The following is a 19,557-nucleotide window of genomic DNA, read 5'->3' as shown; positions in this document are numbered from 1 at the left end:
CGCCCTGGGGGTCCGCTGACACCGCCGGTGGGGGCGCGGTGGATAACCCTGGCCAGGGCACGGGGCCGCGCTCGTGTCCTTGTCCCGCTTGGGCGGGTCGTACCCTTCGGTCGCCGTGACCGCGGGGAGCCCTGAAAATACACCTGCGATGAAGAAATACTGCCAGCCGGGACTCGGGAGCCCGTCTCGGCCGGGCCTGGGAGGCCTCGGGTCGCCTGGTGCAGGGCCTGGGCAGCGCCGGGCCCGTGAAGCTCTGGGCGTGCAGAGCTGTGCCCGCCTTGGCCGGGAAGGCAGAGCTCGTCCCCTCTGCCCCGAGCTGCCGCCAAGGCAGGCAGGGTGGCCCTCCCTTCCCAGCCCCCGTGGGCCAGGAGGGTCTGACCCCGGGAGGTGTCAGAGCTCCATTCTGGGTGCTCCCCGGTGTGACCCTGTGGAGCTGAGGGGACGTGAGTGTAAAGGATCATTACCCAGAGAAACCCACATGGTCTTCCCAAACCTTTGCATCTTGGCAGTACTCAAGTTTCCAAAAACTGAGGCGTTAAATACAAGCCTAAAAAATTGCCTTAATGTTTCCCTCTGTGAACTATGGCATGCTGTACCTACAAGGAGGGCAGGCAGTAGTGCTGTGCATCCCCTTGAGCATGCAGAACCAGCGGGCGTTGTGCTCCTCAGCCACGGTGAGTAGGAGCCGTCTCTCCTGGGAGTGCAGGTGATCTTCCCAGTCATCACTCGCATGGCCTGCACTGCCCAGTGCTGGCCTGGAGCCTCTGGAAGCTCGTGGGATGCCCGTGCAGCCTCTTATGGGGGTGCAGAAGGGCTCACGGTCACATACCATGATGTGGTATGTGCTGCATCACAGTGTGGGTTCTGCCAGCACCTTTTGCCTTTTTCCTGGCTACAAGTGATACAGGGCATGTAACTGACACACTTGCACATGTAACTAACAGCCATTGGTCGAATGTGTGTATATATGTTGTTTCCTAGTTTGCTGAACTTGAAATGAATGGAGAGAGCTTTGGTAGCACTAGGCACTGTTTCTTGTCCATTGGGTTTATTGTCATCATCAGAAGAGTTTAGCAGTTGCAGAATAACTGGGATATGATGTACTGGAGTGTGTCTAGCAAAGGCCTGATGATTACGAGACTGGAGCATCCGTTATATGAAGAGAGGCCGCGAGTGCTGGCACGGTTCAGCTGGGAGGAAAGGAGGCTCCGGGGGATCTCATCAGTGTTGGTAAATACTTGACGGAGGGAATAAAGGAGATGGAGCCAGGCCCTTCTCAGTGGTGCCCCGTGATGGGACCAGTGGCAGTGGGCACACATGGAAACACGGCAGGTTCTATTTGCTTGTAAGAAAATAGAACTGTGAAGGTGGTTAAATGCTGACACAGGTTGCTCATAGAGGTTGTGTAGTCTCCATCCTTGGGGATACTGAAACCTCGGCAAGACATGATTCTGGGCATTCTCCTCTGGCTGACCCTGCTTGAACAGGTGTTGGGCTGTTCCCACTAGCTTCAGCTCTTTTATGCGTTTGGCTTGTGTTGTCTGAACAGGAAGTAGCATGTTCACATTATAAATGGATGCTCTTCATTACTGCAGTGAGCGTGGACTGTTCTATGCACCGTCATAGGATTAAGGAAAGGATCCAGGGTGCAGACTGACAGCAGGAGGTGTATCGGCCTAGTAACATGTTACGTTTTCCAGGTCCCCATATTTCTGCCAGTACCTCCTGGGGCCAGGAAGGGAGGTCTGGGAACATGTTGTTCTCCTTCAGCACAAGGTGGTGGTTGCTCTGAAGCCCTGGCAGTGATCAGAGTGTGCTGTGCATCCATAACTGAATGAGAAAAGGATCTTGCATGAATTTTCAGCTGAGTTGTACCAAGACATGTACTGCGTTAGCAAACAAGTTAGGTAACGAGTAGTGCTCTGATAAAAGTTTGGCTAGGAGGAATGGAAACCAAAATGGAGAGAGGCAGGACTGTCTCATAGCCAGCAGCTGCCTGCCAGTTTGAAAATGGAGCCTGCCTGTGAAACTCCTCTCCACCCCAGAAGGGGTTAGGGGAGGTGGGAGGTAGGTTGAGGGGGAGGTTCCAGTATGGTGTAGTGTGATAGTTTTAAGCCTTGCCGGGACTGGAGACCATGTTGCCATTGTCCCTCCCCCACCCTCGGACACAAGTAGGGCACAAACCCTGGGTTAAAATAAGAAGAAATTTAATGCAACAGTGTAATAAACAATCTGAACAACAACAAACAGTAATAACAGTAAACAAGACAAAAGATATACAGAGAGATACCGCGATGGATACAGACAGCCCGCCGCGTGCTGCCCGCGACCAAAGCCACAGAGAAAATCTTCCCGCGCTGCCTCTGGACCTGACATCAGCATGGTATGAATAACCCCGCTGGAGATCCCCCTGCTGGGGAAACTTAACCCTATCCTAGCTGAACCAGGACATGTAGTCTGTGGGCTGACCCTTCTGCTTTTTAAACTTAAAATACCTCATTTATTTTCTTAAAAACTTGTACCATTTTCCAGTTTTGTGTGGTGATCCTTCTCAGGGTCATGCCATCACTCTGAGTCTTTGGCACCTGGAAGCCATCTCTGCTTTCCTGCCATTAGCACTCTCCAGAGTGTACACACTGCTTCATGAGACTTTTCTTCTTCTCTTGCCTTTCTGTCTCACTGTGCAGTGACAGTATTTCTGGTGTGTTGACCCCTCTCTCTGTGGCCTGCAGCACAGCAGCAGTTAAAGGCTGGAAAAATGACACATGCTCCTCCTCCTCAGTGCTGATCTCCAGTTTTCCTGCCATAGCAGAACTTTGTTCTTCCCGTGTTCCACCTTTACACTAGAAGAATTTTTTAAGTATCTCCCTGCATTACAGGCCCTGCATGCTGGCTTTTGAATGGCTCAGAAACATCAAAAGCCAAGGTTAGTAACTGCTAGTTCACTGCATTAGGCTAAAATTTATACTTGGGAATTGTCCCCAGGTGATATAGAAGGCTCAGGAAAATGCTGGGCTAACAAGGAAGACTTTTGCAGTGTTTCCTTTTTCAAGGATGATGGCTGGTGCAGAACCAGATGGAGATGCTAGCTGCATGGCAGGCCCTGAGGTGTGTGCTAAGACAGGGTGCCGTCCCCTCTGGGCCCAAATTTTGCCCTGTGGCACTTCCAGTGGGTTACTGCAACCATCTCTACGTCCTGGGAAATATGAAAGGTCTTGCACTCTTGTGGCCTTCAGCAGAGACTCTGCAAGATGATGCTGGGAAATTTGTCTTGTGTAATTGAGTAATATTAAAAAATGTAATAAAGTGGTAAAATTTTAACCCAGAATGTGCTTCCTAATGTGTTTTCTTTGTGAATCTGTGCTATGTATGCCAGCTATGCAGTGTGCACGTGTTTGGGTTTTGTTTGTTTTCTAAATGTGAGTAGGATTATTTGTTTGATGGTGTTTTCCAAATTGAAGTAAAGGATTACTTTTTTTCATGTCAGTGGTTACAAGCAGACTGGGTAAGGAAAGAACTTTGGCACCTCCTAGGAGGGTAGAAGCAATGGTATTAAAAAACTTTAGCTCCCCTTTCCTGCTGTATTATATGTAGTACCTTGTATGCTGCTGGTGGTTAATTATCCTCAGTGTCAGTGGGATCTCAGAACCAACCCAGAAAGACATCCTGCTGACTAGACATTGATCAGTGTGAGTCACAAGCCCTTCTGGAGAGGTTGCAGCATGCTGTCCTGACAGCTCTTCGCAGTGGTTGTCTTCAGTAGGTGCTTGGTAACGTGCCTGGCAGAGATGCTGTCTGCTGTTGATCCTAGGAGCAGATGTCCCCAGATAGAGGCAAGGTGAAGGCCCTGCTCATGGAGTGCCCTCTCCATGCAGCTTCACTGGTCTGTCTCCTAAACGTCAGCTGTACCCACCGCTGCCAGGCTGGTAGCTCTCTGTGGAAAAGCTGTGCACAGCCTCCGTGAGCCTGCGCAGAGGGAGCAGGGTGGGGATGGGTGACTCCAGGCAAGGTTTTTCCTGCTGTTGGAAAGACAGGCATGTAGCTTTGTATCAGCACTTGAGAGACATCCCCAGAGCAGCCTCCAGACCCGCGCTGGTGTGCAGGCTCCCTTCTGCTCCCTGCAGGATTGCGTACACAAGCCTCCATGCAGAGACTTGCTGTGGCACAGGGCTGTTCCTCCACCAAACAGGATTAGTTGCTGTGATCTTGTGGCATTTTTAAGAAAGTCCATCCAGGCCCCAGTGGTTCAGTGTAAAGTGAATGATTGGGAGGTGACCGGGGCAGTGAGCCTTGCAGAGCTGTGCTGGATGCAGGCTGGCAACAGTGTGCATCTCTCACACATATCTCCCCATCTGCAGTACCACAGCGGTTGATGTTGTCTCCAGGGGCACTTCCTGACACCGGTACACCTGGGAGGGCTGTTGGTGTGAGGTGCCAGTGGAGCCAGGCAGACAGACAGTGCTGCTGCTGCGGCAGTGGGAGCACAGATGGAGGGTGAGGGGACAGGTACCCCAGGGATGGGCAGTGCATCCAACCGAGAGGGGCAGGTGAGTGTCTGCGTGACATGGGTGGCTTTTGAAATACATCTTTTGGATATGGGGAAGAGGAGGAGTATGTAACAGCAACTTTAACAAGAACTGTGCTTTATCTTCAGAGCTCCTCTCCAACTGCTGCTGAAAATGGCTTGGATCCTATTGAGGAGCCTCTTCTCAGAAAAAATCCCCGCCGCTTCGTCATCTTCCCCATCCAGTATCCAGACATATGGAAAATGTATAAACAGGCTCAGGCCTCCTTTTGGACAGCAGAAGAGGTGAGCCCAGGGGCCAGTGGGTTGGCACGAGGCACTCAGAGTGAGGTCCTGGTGCTTCCTTCCTAGCTCTGCTGTTGGCTTCTCTGTTGTGAGGGTTGGAGCTAATTGCATCAAATGTGACATGCCTGCACCAGAACAGGGCTTCCTTCATGGACAGTGGAAAGCAAGCTGCTTGGGAGAAATTCAGCAGAGCTGGTTTAGGTGTTTGGTTTAAGATAACATGGAATTGTATCCTAGGCTGCTTCTCTGGTTATAGAGGGAGCCTAAGTCAGATAGCTCTGATTTGTGGTCACATAGCTCCTACGCTGCTGTGATCTCTGTACCTGCAACTAACTCCTTGCCCGTGTAAGATGTTCTGGGTAATTTCATGTGAATGCTGTTCTCTAATGTTAGGCACCTGTTTTCCAGAAGGATTGTGATAATCAGGGATGCTTGCTAAAAATGCTTCTAATCAACTACTAATTGCCCTGATTAGATGCTTGGCCTATGTTATAATGCAAGCTGTAAGTACTTCCCCGAGGTTGCTGGTTACACAGACCTGAGCAGACCTCAGCTTGCTATGCTTGAAGCAGTGGAGGCTTCTGAACACTGCACTGACCTGGAGAGATTACCTGCCAACTGAGCTGTTTGTTCCAAATCGAAGCTTCTGTGGCATTTCCTTGTTTGTGAACAGTGATCTACAATTGCAGAGGAGTGAGCTGAAGGCACTGGCAAGCTCTAAATAGGCCAGAAAGCATCCTGGGATGGTGGGGAGCAGCTGTTTGTAGAAGTGCTGTTCTGTTGCCTGCCTGGGAGGCTTACTGCTCTGCTACAGTGGAAGTTGATTTAAGCTGTTAAAGAAAAGGCAATTAAACACCTGCCTGATCAGCTTTGCTCTTTTACCATATTATTGCTTCCTTCTTACACTGTCCTACCATCTGTGGGTGCATTTCCAAATGAACTGGAAAGTTAACTGTAAAAGAGATTTGTGTGTATATGTGTTTATATACACACCTATATGCGTACATGTTTATACACACATGTATACAAGTTTTTAAACCTCTGTATTTTTCACATCTGGCCCTACTTAACTGCTGTTGTGGTTCAGAAATCTCTCCCAACAAACAAACAAACAGAACAGGACTATGCAAATGAAGTTGTGGTTTTCTGCCGTGGCTAGAGTTCAGTCTGGTGGATGAGAGCAGCTACACAGCATTTGCCCTGTGCTATTCTGTGGTGGGATGGAGGCTGAACACCTGCCAAAGACAAAAGTCCCCTCAGTCCATCTTTCAACACACCTGGATATAGGTTTCTTGGGAGTATCAGCATTTATTTCAACTAGAGTTCAAGTGTCTCAGACTGAGCTCTGCTTGTTGGTGCATGTTCATACTCATGATAAGAAGATACTAATACTCTTCAAAATCTGATTTATTTATAATTCAGTAGACATTGATTTTTATTTCAGATTACAAAAGTGTAAAATGCAAAGCAGACGTGATGTTACTGTTGCAGAGGGAGACAGCAGTACTGCAGTGTGTCGTTTTTTACAGTCACATGTATTTAAATTCTCTACATGTAAAGATTTGAGAGCAAATGCCAAAACTCTGCCTCAGTCATTTGACTGGGTTGCTTCTGTTCTTACAGACTGACAAACTCATAAAGGGCAATAACGTTTTTCTTTTTTCTTTTCATTAGGTTGATTTGTCAAAGGACCTTCCTCATTGGAACAAGCTGAAAGCAGATGAAAAACACTTTATCTCTCATATTTTGGCATTTTTTGCAGCCAGCGATGGAATTGTAAATGAAAACCTGGTGAGAAAACTTACTGAGGGCTTGAATACTTACTAATTTTATTGGCTTACTGGCTTTTTGTTTTGGTTTTCTCACATTAATGCATAAGTTTATTAAATGTGTACATTTTTTTCTTTCCATCATCTCATCTTTGCCAAGGGAAATAAGCAGCTCATTCTGCTGGGGCCAGTGTCTGAGTTTGAAACTGGGTCAGCAAGACTCCAAATCACGGACACAGTTTTTAAGCTCAGCCTTATGCCTGGCTGTGTTGATCACATTTCTCACGGAATTAGTAGAACCCCACGCTTCTTTCTATACTTCTGTTGGATGAGAAGTAGGGAGGGATTGTGCTGTGCCATGCTCTGTGTTATCCAGTTTGCTCTCACTGAATGGCGTCTTAGAATCTTTTAGGGCTACAGATGGGTGCTGCTAAAAAGGTGGGGAAGTTCTGCTGCAATCAGTTCTGAGCTGCAGAATGTCTCACCACAGGTTATCAGTGGTATCTCACTGCAAATGCCAAGTTTAGATCTTGAATATCCGTAACGTGTAGAGTGTATCAGAGTGTATGTGCATATATTGCATGAATGTGTCTTATGCTGTTCGATGAACAAAGTCTGTGGCTTTGTTCAATATGAAGTGTTTACTATTGCAGTATTTTGCTGTTCTCCTCCTGTGTACATGTGCTCTCATGCTTAACTGCAGCTCTACCCAATATGCACCTCAGATGTATTTACTTCTAGCTAGCTTGCTTTATTTTCTTCCACACCACACTGATCCTATTGACGTATTTGTGAATAAAGTAGGGCTGAACTGCTCCTGTCTGTGGTAGAGATCTATTGTCTCTCCTGTTAAGCTTAGAGTACTGTCATGTGGGCCTGGTTTTACTGTACTCATTGCTGTGCTTTCTGGTTTTGGTAGGTGGCGCGTTTTAGTCAGGAGGTGCAGATCCCAGAAGCTCGTTGTTTCTATGGCTTTCAGATTCTTATTGAGAACATTCACTCAGAGATGTACAGCTTGCTCATAGACACTTACATCAAAGATCCTGAGAAAAGGTAAACCTCTGGATGTGTTACAGACCCATGGACAATCTGTCACCTAGTCCAGTGGCACTGTTGTTGGGCAGCAACGGCAGCAGCTGTCTTCTGTTTCATACTTACTGGGGGAGCTGGGGACAGCCCCTTAAAGTGTTCAAGGCCTGCATGCCTGACCCCTGAAATGAAGAGAAGATTACTGACCCACAGACTTATGTGAGAATGTCAGAAGGTTAGTTAATATTTGTGTAAATCTTTGATTGCAGGAAGTATGGACTATGTGAAATGTTGTTAAAGGTCAGACACGCTCCTTGTGGTTATTGTATTGTGCTTCTGAGGCGCTTGCTCTCACATCAGCAAAGGATCTGCCTCGGAAAATGGAGTGCTTGTGATCCAACATACGCTAGTCAGTGTATTGCATCCTGCCAGCTTTTTTGTTGTCAGTGCTTTCTCATGCAACTTGAACTGCTTATTTTTGAAGTATTGGGTTCTTTGGAGAGCCCCATCACTTTTGTTGTCTAGAGAACTTCCTAGTCCAAATGGTAATACATTTGAAAAGAAATACTTTCCCTTAGAGAGACCACCATGGTGATGGTCAGGCAGAGCTTGATTTCCCATGGTGGCATCCTGTGTGGTGTCCATGGGAGGACTACAAGGTTTCCTTTCAGGTGTTTAGCATGGGAACAGAGCCTGTACTCATGGGAATTGTCCAGTTCCTTTTGTGGAGTTGGGCAAGACACAGTTTAGCTCTGAGGGTAGAAAGTGGCTTTAAGTCTGAGAGGCAGCGTGATCTGGTGGGTGGGTGTTGGGATTCTAGAGGGCTTTCTATGAGAGAATGGACATGTGAGCAATCCTGCGTGAGAACAAGACTGATAAGAGCCTCAGCCTGAGCAAGAATGTGATAAGGATGTGACCCTGAATGAGGGGGGAGAAACTCGAGGAGACAAACAACCCCCGGAAGGGGTTGGGATGGAAGAGGAAGTTCCGCAAGGCAGGAAGCCTGGCAAGGCTGATGTGGCACTTTTTATCCAGTCATAAGAAGGTTTAAAGTGCGGGCTAAGTTAACTGTCCAGTCTTGAGGACTTGTGCTGCATGTTACTCACGTGTGCAGGAGAACATTATAAAAGGGCTTTCTTAGTTGTAATAAACGGGCATTGCTTGATCACATTGGTCGTGTGCGTGCTCAGCTCTCGCGCAGGTGGGCACTCCTGGGATGGGATGTTTGAGTTTGCTTACCATCTCTGCAGCTCACCTCCTCTGAGACCTTGAGTTCGTCACTTTTTGCACATCTGCCTCCCTGTACCCTTGTTATCAGAGATCATCAGCCCTTTGGGTTGGGAATGGTCTCTTACTTGGGTTAGTTCAGAGCCTAGCATAATGGGTTCCTCTACTGGAGCCAGTAGGGATAACCAGGGCAGATTTACATAAATTACTTCTTACTTTGATGTTTTCATTTTGTTTTCTTCTGTAGGGATTTCTTATTTAATGCTATTGAAACAATGCCTTGTGTCAAGAAGAAAGCAGACTGGGCTCTGAAGTGGATTGATGACAGAGAATCCACTTTTGGTGTGTACCTTCTTAAAAAATTGTTTCTGTTGCATATGTTACAAACTAATCCTCTGGGAGTGAGCTGCATCCCTGAAATGTGAAATTGAGTTGTCCACAGACGATGTAGTGTCTTGTGGGTCTCTGGTTTAACTAAAGAACCAGAAGTAACTTCTGGTGAGAATGTATGTTTTTATCTTCAGCTAAAGTAATATAGTAATGACAGTGCCCACTGGAATCATGTTATGAAAAATGCTTCTGGGTTTCTCTTGTCTTTTTGTTTTTGTAGTGAATAACCCTAGTTTCTTCAGTTTTTGCTTGTTGACTTTGTTTTCTAGGAGTTCTGATTATTTCTTCCAGTTGGCTGCTATTTTGTACTCCAGTGTTCAGAACTGGGCAGCTGAAGTCTCGCAAACGCAGGCTTTTTCTGTGTTCATGTTCATATGGACAAATACATGCGTCATGTTAGACTTTTTTTGTAACAGCATGACTGATCCTGGGCAAAAAAAAAGATTCAAGAATCATCTGCCTCTGTTTTCTGGTTTTCTGTTGGGACTAGGTTTCTAGTTCTTGTATCTCAGTTCAGAGCTGGGACACTGGCTTGTCTTCCATCAGCAAGGTGCGGGGCATCCTTTCCAGTGTTCTGCGTTCAGCTTACAATATTGACTCTGAAGGATATGTAGCAGCTGAAAAGAATAGTGGTCAGACTTTGTTGGATTTTCTAAACCATACATTCTCTATACTTACAGAAAATGTAGGAGATGGAGAGATTCAGCCAGATGAACAAAATAAATCTGAATAATTGTTCTTTTACAGCATCTGTTGTTCACAGCTCTTGTTTGAGTGGGGCTCTTTTTGTAGCTGTAGATTCTCCTGTCATGGAATGTCCCACTGCCTCTCCAGTCTGGCTTTGCTTGCTGCTTGTGGAGTCCCTTCTTCATCTCCTTCATTTGGCTCCCAGCAGTGTGGGGTGTGCCAGGAATCAGAATGTTTCCTAACTGAAAAAGCATTGTTACTTCCACCTCATCACCAACTTCATGCATCCTAACCAAATTTTTCTAAAGTACATTTCTACTCTTCTTTTTTTAAATCTTACTGAGAAAACTTCACAAGTTTAAAACATTTGGGGGGCCTGGGTCTCACAGTTGTGGATTATGAGATATGGTATATGAAAGTGGCTGGCTGGCTTGTTTGCTTGTTGTTTCCTTCCAGCTGGGGGACCTGGCCTGCAACTGGATCTCTGGAGCTTTGGTTGATTTCTTACACTGAGGGTCCAACTGCTGTATCTGTTCGGTGGACTCTCAGCCTCTCAGTGTACCCACACATTATGTGGTGCTGCTGGTGGACAGTTTTTGTTTCAACATAACTCATTTGTATGATAGCTAGTCGGGTGGAATGTGGTAAAAACCATATCAATATTCAGTCTTGTGCTTCATTAAACCTATACTGTATGAGCAGCCTTCCTCCACTCCTCTCTAGTGGTAACCTAGGAGATCTTTGTGTTGCCAGACAAATTCTTTCCTTAGTAACTTCTGTGATACTTGTAAGTTCGTGTTGCTCTTCATGCTTTTTTCCTGACTTGAATTTCTTCAGATGAGCCAGCAGATGGCATTTGCACCTTGTAGAGGAAGTGGGACTGTTTTGGTGTTATTTTTAAACAAAAATTCTATGCACTACTCACTGGGAGAAGGCACCAGCACTTAATGAAAAAGCTCTTCATCTTAGAATATACCCAAGGATCTTGTGAGGCTGTTTAAAATAGAGTACGTGGAATGATGTGTCTTCACCAAGCAGTCAGATGGTCTTGTAGTCTGAAGAAATACATTCCTGTAGGGAACGGGGAGAATTGGGACCAATAATGCTGTGCTTTCCTTGGGTAAAAGGTGGGATCACATAAATAGTTACTTCTGTCTTGATGAATTATGTTCTGTGTTCTCCTACTCTTCTAGGAATATGGTTTTATGTAGATTCTCAACAAGCAGAAATTGAGGTGTAGGGTTTTTTGTTTAATTTATAGGAGATTGACTCTTCTCTCAGTTTTGTCTATTAGTTACACAGCCATTTTCCTGCCTCTTAGGAGAAAGAGATAAAGGAGTACTAATGTCTTGGCCACTTTGGACAATTATGTTCTTTCCCTTCTGACCTGTGGCAGTTTCAGTGGGTGCCCTGGTTCTTCAGTTCTGCTGGGATTGCCTGTGGTTAATTGCTGTTGTGTGTGCAGACCTTGGGATCTGCTGAAAGATGTGGTCAGATACAGCACCTGCTGCTGCGAAGGGGATCGCTCCTCTCCAGCACTGGTCTGTCTGAGGCAAGTGTTGCATCTCGCTGACGAGCAATACACTGTTTTGTGTCTAACTGAAAATGTGTTCTGTTAAACAGGTGAGAGAGTGGTTGCCTTTGCTGCAGTTGAAGGCATCTTCTTTTCGGGTTCCTTTGCTGCTATATTTTGGCTGAAGAAGAGGGGCCTGATGCCTGGACTGACTTTCTCCAATGAACTTATTAGCAGAGATGAGGTAATGTGTCACGCCCTGCGTGCTGTCTGGGAAGGAAAGTGAGTTTCCTGGGTAAGGGCAGAATTATATTAGTAAAAATCCCATAGCCTTGTCACAGTGGCCCGCGTCTGGTGGAAGGGAGGGTTGGAGGGGAGATGAAGAGAGCAGAAAGGAGTGTTTGGGTAGAAACCAGTGAAAAAGAGAATCCAGCAGCGAATAGGGGATGTATTCCTGGTTACGACGGAGCCTTTTCAATGTCAACACTGATGGAGGCCAAGGAGGTGGTAGAAGCCTGAGTAGGTTCTCTGCTAGCCAGTGTCTGCAACAGGGTTTTCCAGGGAAGGTGCACTGTCCTGGTAGGACAGAGGTCCTGGTTACCTGCCAGGTAACTGCAGGCCATGCTCCCTAGAGCTTCTCCTGCAGTAACCCTTCTGTGTCTGCTTTAACATCACCCCCTAGGCAGCACAGAGAGGAGACTTCTTTTCCCCAGAACAGTGCCCAACAGTGCCCATCAGCCTGTTTCTACAGCCTGATGGAGGAGCTGTAACTGCTGATATGTAGGAAGATTGGAGTCCTTCAAAGGAGCAGGCTACTTGTAAAAAGGGGAAAGAAGGAGACTTCTAGCTCTAAGTTACTAATGAAGTTAAGCCTAAGTGCTGCTGTGTCACTCAGCAGAAATACCTGTTCTTGAAGTAAACATAAATATTAGTGATACCCCAATGCATAATACGATCAAAAAGGTGGACTTTTTGGATTGAAGAGGATATTTGTTTTCATGTGCCATGAAGGGAGGCAAAGGCCTGGCTGCCCAAGGACTGGTGTGGAGTTGCATGGTCCCCAACTGCAATGGAGGCTGGCTTGGGCAAGGACATAGTTAGGGTGTGACTCTGAGCCTTGCTCTGCCTTAACTGCTTCAGTCAGGTTCAAGTGGCCTCTTTGTACAACTCCCCATCTGCCCCTAGTTGGGGGTCCTAGAGCTTGCAGATGGCCTTCTGCATGTGTCACCTGGCCAACTGTGGCAGGTTGCTGCAGGGACAGCAGGTATTGTTCCTTTCCATGTTCTTGCATTACTGTGCAGTGGTGGGATCTCCAAGGAGGGGGCAGCTACAGGTCTGCATTAGAGGGGAGTGCTGCTTAGCCTAAGATGTGATGTGTCTGAGGGGCTGCATGTCAGCACACCGAGTGTGACAGGCCACGTGCTGACAAGTGCCCTTTGTTTTCACTGCTTCCTGCACCACTGCCTGCCAGTTGGCAGCACTTGCTTACTTACAGTTGGGGCCTGTCTTTAAGGCACAGCACAACTTACAGCACTGTCAGCACTGAAAAAGCGGAAGGACCAGTTTTATATGCAGTATGAACATGATAGTGGTTTGAATTTACCAGAGTTGATCTAAAAGAATAAAGAGCTTTATCATAATGGAAGTAATTTCCATGGATTAGATAAACTGATTTGAAAGGAGGCATCTTACTAGATGCCTTTAATTTAAAAGCCAGTTTTGAAGAAAGTGATATGATCAGTAAGCAAAACCAAACAGTTCTTCAGCCTTCACCTTTCTGGTGTCTTCTGTTTCTGTGAGTCATCATGAACTGATCTGTTTGAGTGAGGAAGTGTTTGTCTGTTAGAAGGATTACTTTTGCACGTGAATGAGATGTAAGTTCCTCTACAGCAGTGTAACCATACTTCTCTGCAGAGTCAAGCATCAAAAGATTGAATTTTTCTTGAGCTCCACTGGCATAATTCCAACTGCAGAGTTGTTATGAAGGGTAAGGCTTGGTGCATACAGCACCTGCATCAGAAACATCAAAAAACAGGAAATGCTGTTACAAAATCAGTGGCAGTAAAAAGAATCCACAACGGAAAACTACACAAACTCTTTTCTGATGCATCTGAACAGATAAGTGGTTAATGCTCAGTATGTTTTCTGAGCTGCAGGCTCTGTTTCCAGGCTGTTCTTTGAGCTGGTGCATCCCTGGTTCTTTAAGGTGCAAAGCTGCTGGGAGCACCAGTCAGTGGAGCACACTGTTTCAGGTGAGAAGCCAGGCACGTCCTGCATCCTGCTGGTGATGTTCCTTGGACAAGACCACGGGAAGCCCAGCAGCAAGCAGCTAATGCTCTCCCTAGTTGAGGAGTATTTCCCAAATGATGTTGTTTCAGGGCTATTTCATGACTTGAAGCACAATGGTTTTGTAGCCTTTCCAAAAATGTTTTCACTTATTGGTTTTGTTTTGACCCGTGTTAACAATAGCACTGGATTGTCTCATAGCCCGTAGTCTGCCAAATCCTTCTGACTGATTTTCATTCTGCATGTGCCCTCACGGTGCTTATAGGCTGTACTCACCACCTTGCTGTTGAGAGGAGAGACGGTAGCACAGTGCTGCTTTATTCTGTCAGTGATGGGTATGCCTGAAGCCAGAGGCTCAAGCTGTAGCCAGACAAGCTCAAATAGAAACTGAGGCACCTCTTGGAGCAGCTGTCTTGTACTCCCCTCAGACTGTGAGGGATTGCTTGTCTCCTGATGTTGTGTTATCCTGGCTGAAGGCTTTTCTGGAAATCTTGGGAATGAACACAATTTACTGAGCTCTGTGCAAAATGGCTGGGTGAAATGTGAAGGTGAGTTGAGATGGGACACAGTAGCCTTTGACTGTTAGTATTACAAACTAGTAATAGTATTACAAACCTATGACTGTTGTGGTAGCAAATTCCTCGCAGTAACTGCTTGTTGCATGGAGGGATGACTTGTTAATCTTGGATTTGGTGACTCTGAATCTTCCTTTCTGAAAATGCTGTGAGGAGAAGCAAGGAATAAATGCTACTAAAAGAACTTAAAACAAGTATTCCTGTACAGGTATCTCAAAGTGGAGAGCAGGTAGACAGTCGGTGTTAACTGGCAGGTAGTTTTGCAGGACTTGATATAGGAGTCTTTCTGCAGAAGCATCTCTGATTGGAGGCCATGACCCAGCAGGGCACTGTGTAGGATCCCTCACAGTAGAGCAGCTCTCAGAAATATTTACCTGAGAAACATGTGTTCTGAGCATTATTTGGGCATAGGTGGTATGTGTTGGATTTCAGATGTTACTAACTGGCTTGTAAACTACAAGTGGTAACATTAAGACTGTCAAAGAAGTAGGAGTCTAGGAAGCTTCAACCTGAATGAGGCTGCCTCAGTATAAGAGCAAACTGTGTGGAGGAGGGAAAAGCTGTCTGTCTTTTTTTTTTTTTTTTTTCATTGCTCTCTGTTATTTCAGGGTCTACACTGTGATTTTGCTTGTCTAATGTTCCATTATTTAGTGAACAGACCGTCAGAAGAGCGGGTCTGTGAGATCATCGTTAATGCTGTTGAAATTGAGCAGGTAAGCCTGTCTGTGACAGCACTGTGGGCAGTGCAGGACTAGTCTTATGTGCAAAAATAAACAAATAACTTCTAAATTTGGGGATTTTATGTTTGATACTTGGCTCAAGCCTGGATCTCTGATGCATTGTACCATCTTTTCCCTCTTTCCTAATGGGTCAGAGGGTTTCTGATTCAGTTGTCGAGCAACTGGGAGAAGCTGAAGCTGGCAGCTGGTTTCTTCCTTAATGGCAGAAAGAAAGAAAGAAAGGCTGTCTGATTTGGTGTAGAATAGAACAGTTCCAGTTGGAAGGGACCTACAACAATCATCTAGTCCAACTGCAACTGTCTCTTAGAGAAGAGTTTGTTTACCTCTGTCCTTCCAGGATCTTTGTCTCTCCCTGCTGTATGCCTAATTGTCCTCAGGAGAAGACAGTGTTTCTTTTGATCATGTGTACTGTGCTGGGTTCTGACTTTTTCTGAGGTTGCTGTCATGTTTTTTCACAAGAAGTGCTACCTGTCTGCAGCTACAAGTTTCTGCACTGCTGAGTGTTTGTAGTTTACTTTCTTTTTTTCTGTTTTCATCTTACTACCATGATGATGACAAATGCCCCAGCTTTGCCTTACAACACTGACAGGTATTGCATCGGTGCCTAAACATGTACTTGGCTGGGTTCAGCACTCGCATATATCACCGTCCTCTCTGATCTGTCATTCTGTAATGTCTGGAAGCCAAGGAAAACTGAAGATTTCTGGGTGTATTCCTGCTCCCACCTAGTATGGTCTGTAGGTTTTATTGAACTTGGAGCTCAAGCTTACACTGAAGCCTGCAATCTTATGAGGTTGTGGGGCGGGGTGAATGCAGGTGAGAGGGGCAGTAATAAAAATTTATGTGCTTTTTCCAGAAAAATATGCTAAAAATAAAGGAAGATACAAACAACTACTGAAAACAGAAGATACTTGTTGAGTTTAGTGATGCAATTTTTTATTCAGACATCTGGCTGGGTAGCCTGGAATATCAGAAGTTGTGACACAATGAAACACAGATGTCTTCTCTCCTTTTCTCTTAAATTTCATTTCCCTGAATATTGTCTGTATTTTAACTTCTAGGAGTTTCTAACAGAGGCGTTACCTGTAGGTCTGATTGGAATGAATTGCACTTTGATGAAGCAATACATCGAATTTGTTGCAGACCGGTTACTAATGGAGCTCGGGTTCTCAAAGGTAAGAGATTCAATTGCCTGAAATGCTGGCCTGGCAGGACAGCCCAGGAAAGCTGTCACACAAAGCGCTCTCTCAGTGTGCCCGGGGAGCAGGTCATATTTAGCACTTGCACTTTCTGTGAGCGACAGCCAAAACCACAGCATTAATATATATGCCTCACTGTTTAAAAGAGCAACAACAATTCAGGCCATTGTTTCCCTTCAGCTGCTCTGCAGGTCTGTAATGGGAAATTTATGCTGTGTTGAAGTGCTGCAGTCCTCGAAGGATAATAAGCACCTCGCATGGATGAATTTCACAATGGACCAAACTCCTGGCAAGTCACAGCACTGAATTTGCTTACATAGGTGTCCATAGATTCTACAGCATATTACAGATGATCTAGCTTGAAAGGGGTTTGACTGTTTTGTTTGGTTTTTAATTTTTTTTTTTTTTAAGGCTTTGTTGCCCTATCAGAATCACCAGTGTAATAGTGTTTCTTTTCCTCAGGTCTTTCATGCAGAAAATCCTTTTGATTTCATGGAGAATATTTCTCTGGAAGGAAAAACAAATTTCTTTGAGAAGCGAGTTTCAGAATATCAACGTTTTGCTGTTATGGCAGAAACCATGGACAATGTCTTCACTTTGGATGCAGATTTTTGATAACTTGGCAAATGAATGGTGTCTGTCTTCCCCACCCCATCTCACTTTCTGCTGTGAAGTTGTCTTCACTTCCTCTCCTGGAATTGGGAGTCTGCTGGGATTTTTTTCTTGAGTTTTCATGTTGCTTGTCTGAGGAGTAAATCTATTTCTCTGTCATTTAAAAAAAAAAGAGGGATCCTTTTTAAAAAATTTCTACAGCTTTTTAAAAGGATAACCTTTTTAAGATTCCCTTGACTCATCTGCTGTGATTGCTGTCTTTAAAAATTACCTGGGTACTACTACTTTTTAAAGATTTTGGTAGTGTTTTAAGAAAGCAAACTGCGCCTTTACCTCATTTTACAGTATTTTAATCTGAAAACCAGATGAGGTATCACTCTGTGTATATATGTTGCTATAAATTATTTTCATGTTTTCTGTTTTCATGTTTATAGACTTGTCTAGAGTAAAAGCTCTTCCATTTTGTTCTGCTGCAGATAGAGTAATTAGTGAATGTGGGAAGACATTAATAAGGTATGAACTATAAAATCTTATTAAACCCAGAGGGATACAGTTTGATCTCCCCATTAACCTGGGTTCTATCTTAAAACATTTTTACTCTGTTTGCGAATCTGATGACTGTTGGTAGGAGTTTAAATCAAATACTGATGATTTTTGTCTTACAGCTGTTATTGAACAGATCAATTGACTGAATGGTCCTTGAAAAGGCAAGCCTGTTAATAGTGGAGGAAAACCACATCTTGTAGTTCTTTGGCTTGTGCTGCCTGTTTTTCCCTGCTTCTCTGAACAAGTGCCTTATTAAGCAGGCTGTAGTTGCACTGAGTTGTAAGCGGCATCTGACACTGGAACAGCCAGCTCTGGGAGTTGTCTGTCTTCCTTCTGTGATGCTGGATGGTTTGATATTCTCCCCTTCTCAGTTTCACTTTTGCATTAGTGGAGCGAGAAGGCTTATCATTCCAAGGTATTATCCCTTGAGGTGCTACAAACATACTACTTGGGCTGTAAGGAAGCACCAATGATGTATGAAGGTACTTCAAGTTGTGTGTTTAATGTGAAGCATTGTTGTCACAGAAGAGCTGCTGGAGGAAGGTGTTAAACTGTTCAAAACCAAATCTTAAAGTAGTATGGATTAGCAGCACTTATAAAGGATTGCTGTTTGGTTTTTGGTCTGTTCCAGTGTGTGCCTGAAAACTTTTTAAAATTTCTTGATGTCAGATGCAGAGAATGGAGCGATTGAAGAATAGTTAACATACTGTGGTGGTACTTGGAATGGAAGGGATACTATTCAGTCATAGGTGGATTATTTGCAAATAGATGTGCTCATTTTTTTCAAAGGTGAAGTGAATGTACATGAGCTAGGCAAAGGGCTCTGCTTTACTAAACCCAAGCATTTTTCATAATGTTCAGAGATTTGTTTAAGAGCTTATGTAAGTATTTCTTATTGTTGCAGATATCTTGTGCTGCTTTTGATATGCGTGGCATGAGATGAGCTGACAGCCCTGGGGTTATTGGTGATGGGGTGGTATAAGTGTTATTTCCTGGCTAGCCCAGATCAGCCTTGACCCTGGGTGCTTGAGTTCTGTGAAATAGGTCTGCTGCCTTAGTGTAGTTCCTAGTGAACTGTTGTAAAAATAACTCCCTGGTGTAAAAATAAGCAGCAAAACTGACTCTCTTTGTTCGGTTTCAGTAAAAGATCAGGAGTATGTAATGAGCATGGAAATGGGATGAATTATTTTTCCCTAGAGTCTGCATCATTTGACATAAGGCACTTGCAGAGGGCAGAGGGGGACCTGGAGAATAGAGAGAAAAGCTGGAACTGGTGTCCCTCACTAATTTTCTGCAACTGCAAGAGAAGTATGGACTGGAAGAGAAAATCCAGTGCCTTTTGGAAATACTGTGTTGATGGGGGAGAAAGAGAAAATATTGTAAATGGGTCTGTTGTTGGAGGAATGGAACCTATTTTTATGTCACTAAAAGTCCTAAAAAACATTTGTTTTGAGTGTTGTGAGGTAAGATGAGAGTATACAGAATATTCAAATATGAAAATGCTATGTGCTCAGGTTCTGTAAATGTATATGAGATACCAAAGTCTGGTACAACAGCTCCCACTCCATTTGTGTGTAAAAGACATGTGTAGTTTCAATAAAAATTGAATGTGGAGAGGAGCATGACTTTGCTGGTTACATGCTCTCTTGTGAAATCCAAAATGATAGAATTGGACTGTGCCAAAATAAGTTGGTGTTCAGAGCTTTTGGGCTGTGGGAGAAAGGGTTGTGGGAGAAAGTTACAAGTGCTCCATACACTGTCTTCTGCTTTCTGAGCTCTTGACTTGCTGTTTCTTGTTCCTGGGAATGGGGTTTGCAGTCTAGGGAGCAAACAATATCTTTTTTCTGGAATTTTCTGGCTCAAGGGGAAATCTTTGGGGAGTCCTTTAGATTCAAAGATTAAATAGTCCAGAAACATAATTCTGGTGGGTGGTATCTGATACATCAAGGGCACTGCGCCCTCGGGTCGGGTGTCCTGGCTGCGTGGGCACAGGAGCGTGGGGTTCAGCCCCCTGAGCTGGGGCCAGCCAGGCCTGCCTGCAGCCGAGCACCAGCAGCTGGGTCTGAGCTGGCAGAGGTTCACACCTGATGGCATCTGTGCCCTTAGGGGTGTCAAGTCAGAAGTCTTCTCCGTGCTGCCCCTTTGTGCCTCCTTGAGACAGGCATAAGGGGCAC

General features: G+C 45.1%; 1 protein-coding gene across 2 annotated transcripts; it reads left to right on the top strand.

Annotated features, from left to right (window-relative positions):
• RRM2B (ribonucleotide reductase regulatory TP53 inducible subunit M2B) lies at positions 1-18,999 on the top strand. Of its 2 annotated transcripts, none has more exons than XM_026842574.1 (9): positions 1-1,230; positions 4,655-4,810; positions 6,485-6,601; positions 7,499-7,632; positions 9,083-9,177; positions 11,536-11,669; positions 14,895-14,999; positions 16,088-16,201; positions 16,688-18,999. In XM_026842574.1, the coding sequence occupies exons 1-9, from the start codon at positions 1,096-1,098 to the stop codon at positions 16,838-16,840; spliced, it is 1,143 nt and encodes a 380-aa protein (XP_026698375.1). In that variant the 5' UTR covers positions 1-1,095; the 3' UTR covers positions 16,841-18,999. The 2 variants fall into 2 exon arrangements, with proteins under 2 accessions (XP_026698375.1, XP_026698376.1); XM_026842575.1 differs by lacking the exon at positions 1-1,230 and adding an exon at positions 4,388-4,547.
• The last annotated feature ends 558 nt before the right edge of the window (positions 19,000-19,557 follow it).

This window comes from Athene cunicularia (assembly GCF_003259725.1).
Source record: "Athene cunicularia isolate RWA chromosome 2 unlocalized genomic scaffold, athCun1 chr2_part1, whole genome shotgun sequence".
Classification (NCBI taxonomy): Eukaryota; Metazoa; Chordata; class Aves; order Strigiformes; family Strigidae; genus Athene; species Athene cunicularia.
The sequence above is the reverse complement of the archived record's forward strand: the minus strand, read 5'-3'. Positions and strand labels throughout refer to the sequence as shown.

Coding starts and splice junctions, on each gene's coding strand:
- RRM2B (XM_026842574.1), top strand. CDS start 1,096: ATGATGTACTGGAGTGTGTCTAGCAAAGGCCTGATGATTACGAGACTG. Junction 4,811..6,484: donor CCTTTTGGACAGCAGAAGAG/GTGAGCCCAGGG, acceptor TCTTTTCATTAG/GTTGATTTGTCAAAGGACCT. Junction 11,670..14,894: donor AACTTATTAGCAGAGATGAG/GTAATGTGTCAC, acceptor CTGTTATTTCAG/GGTCTACACTGTGATTTTGC.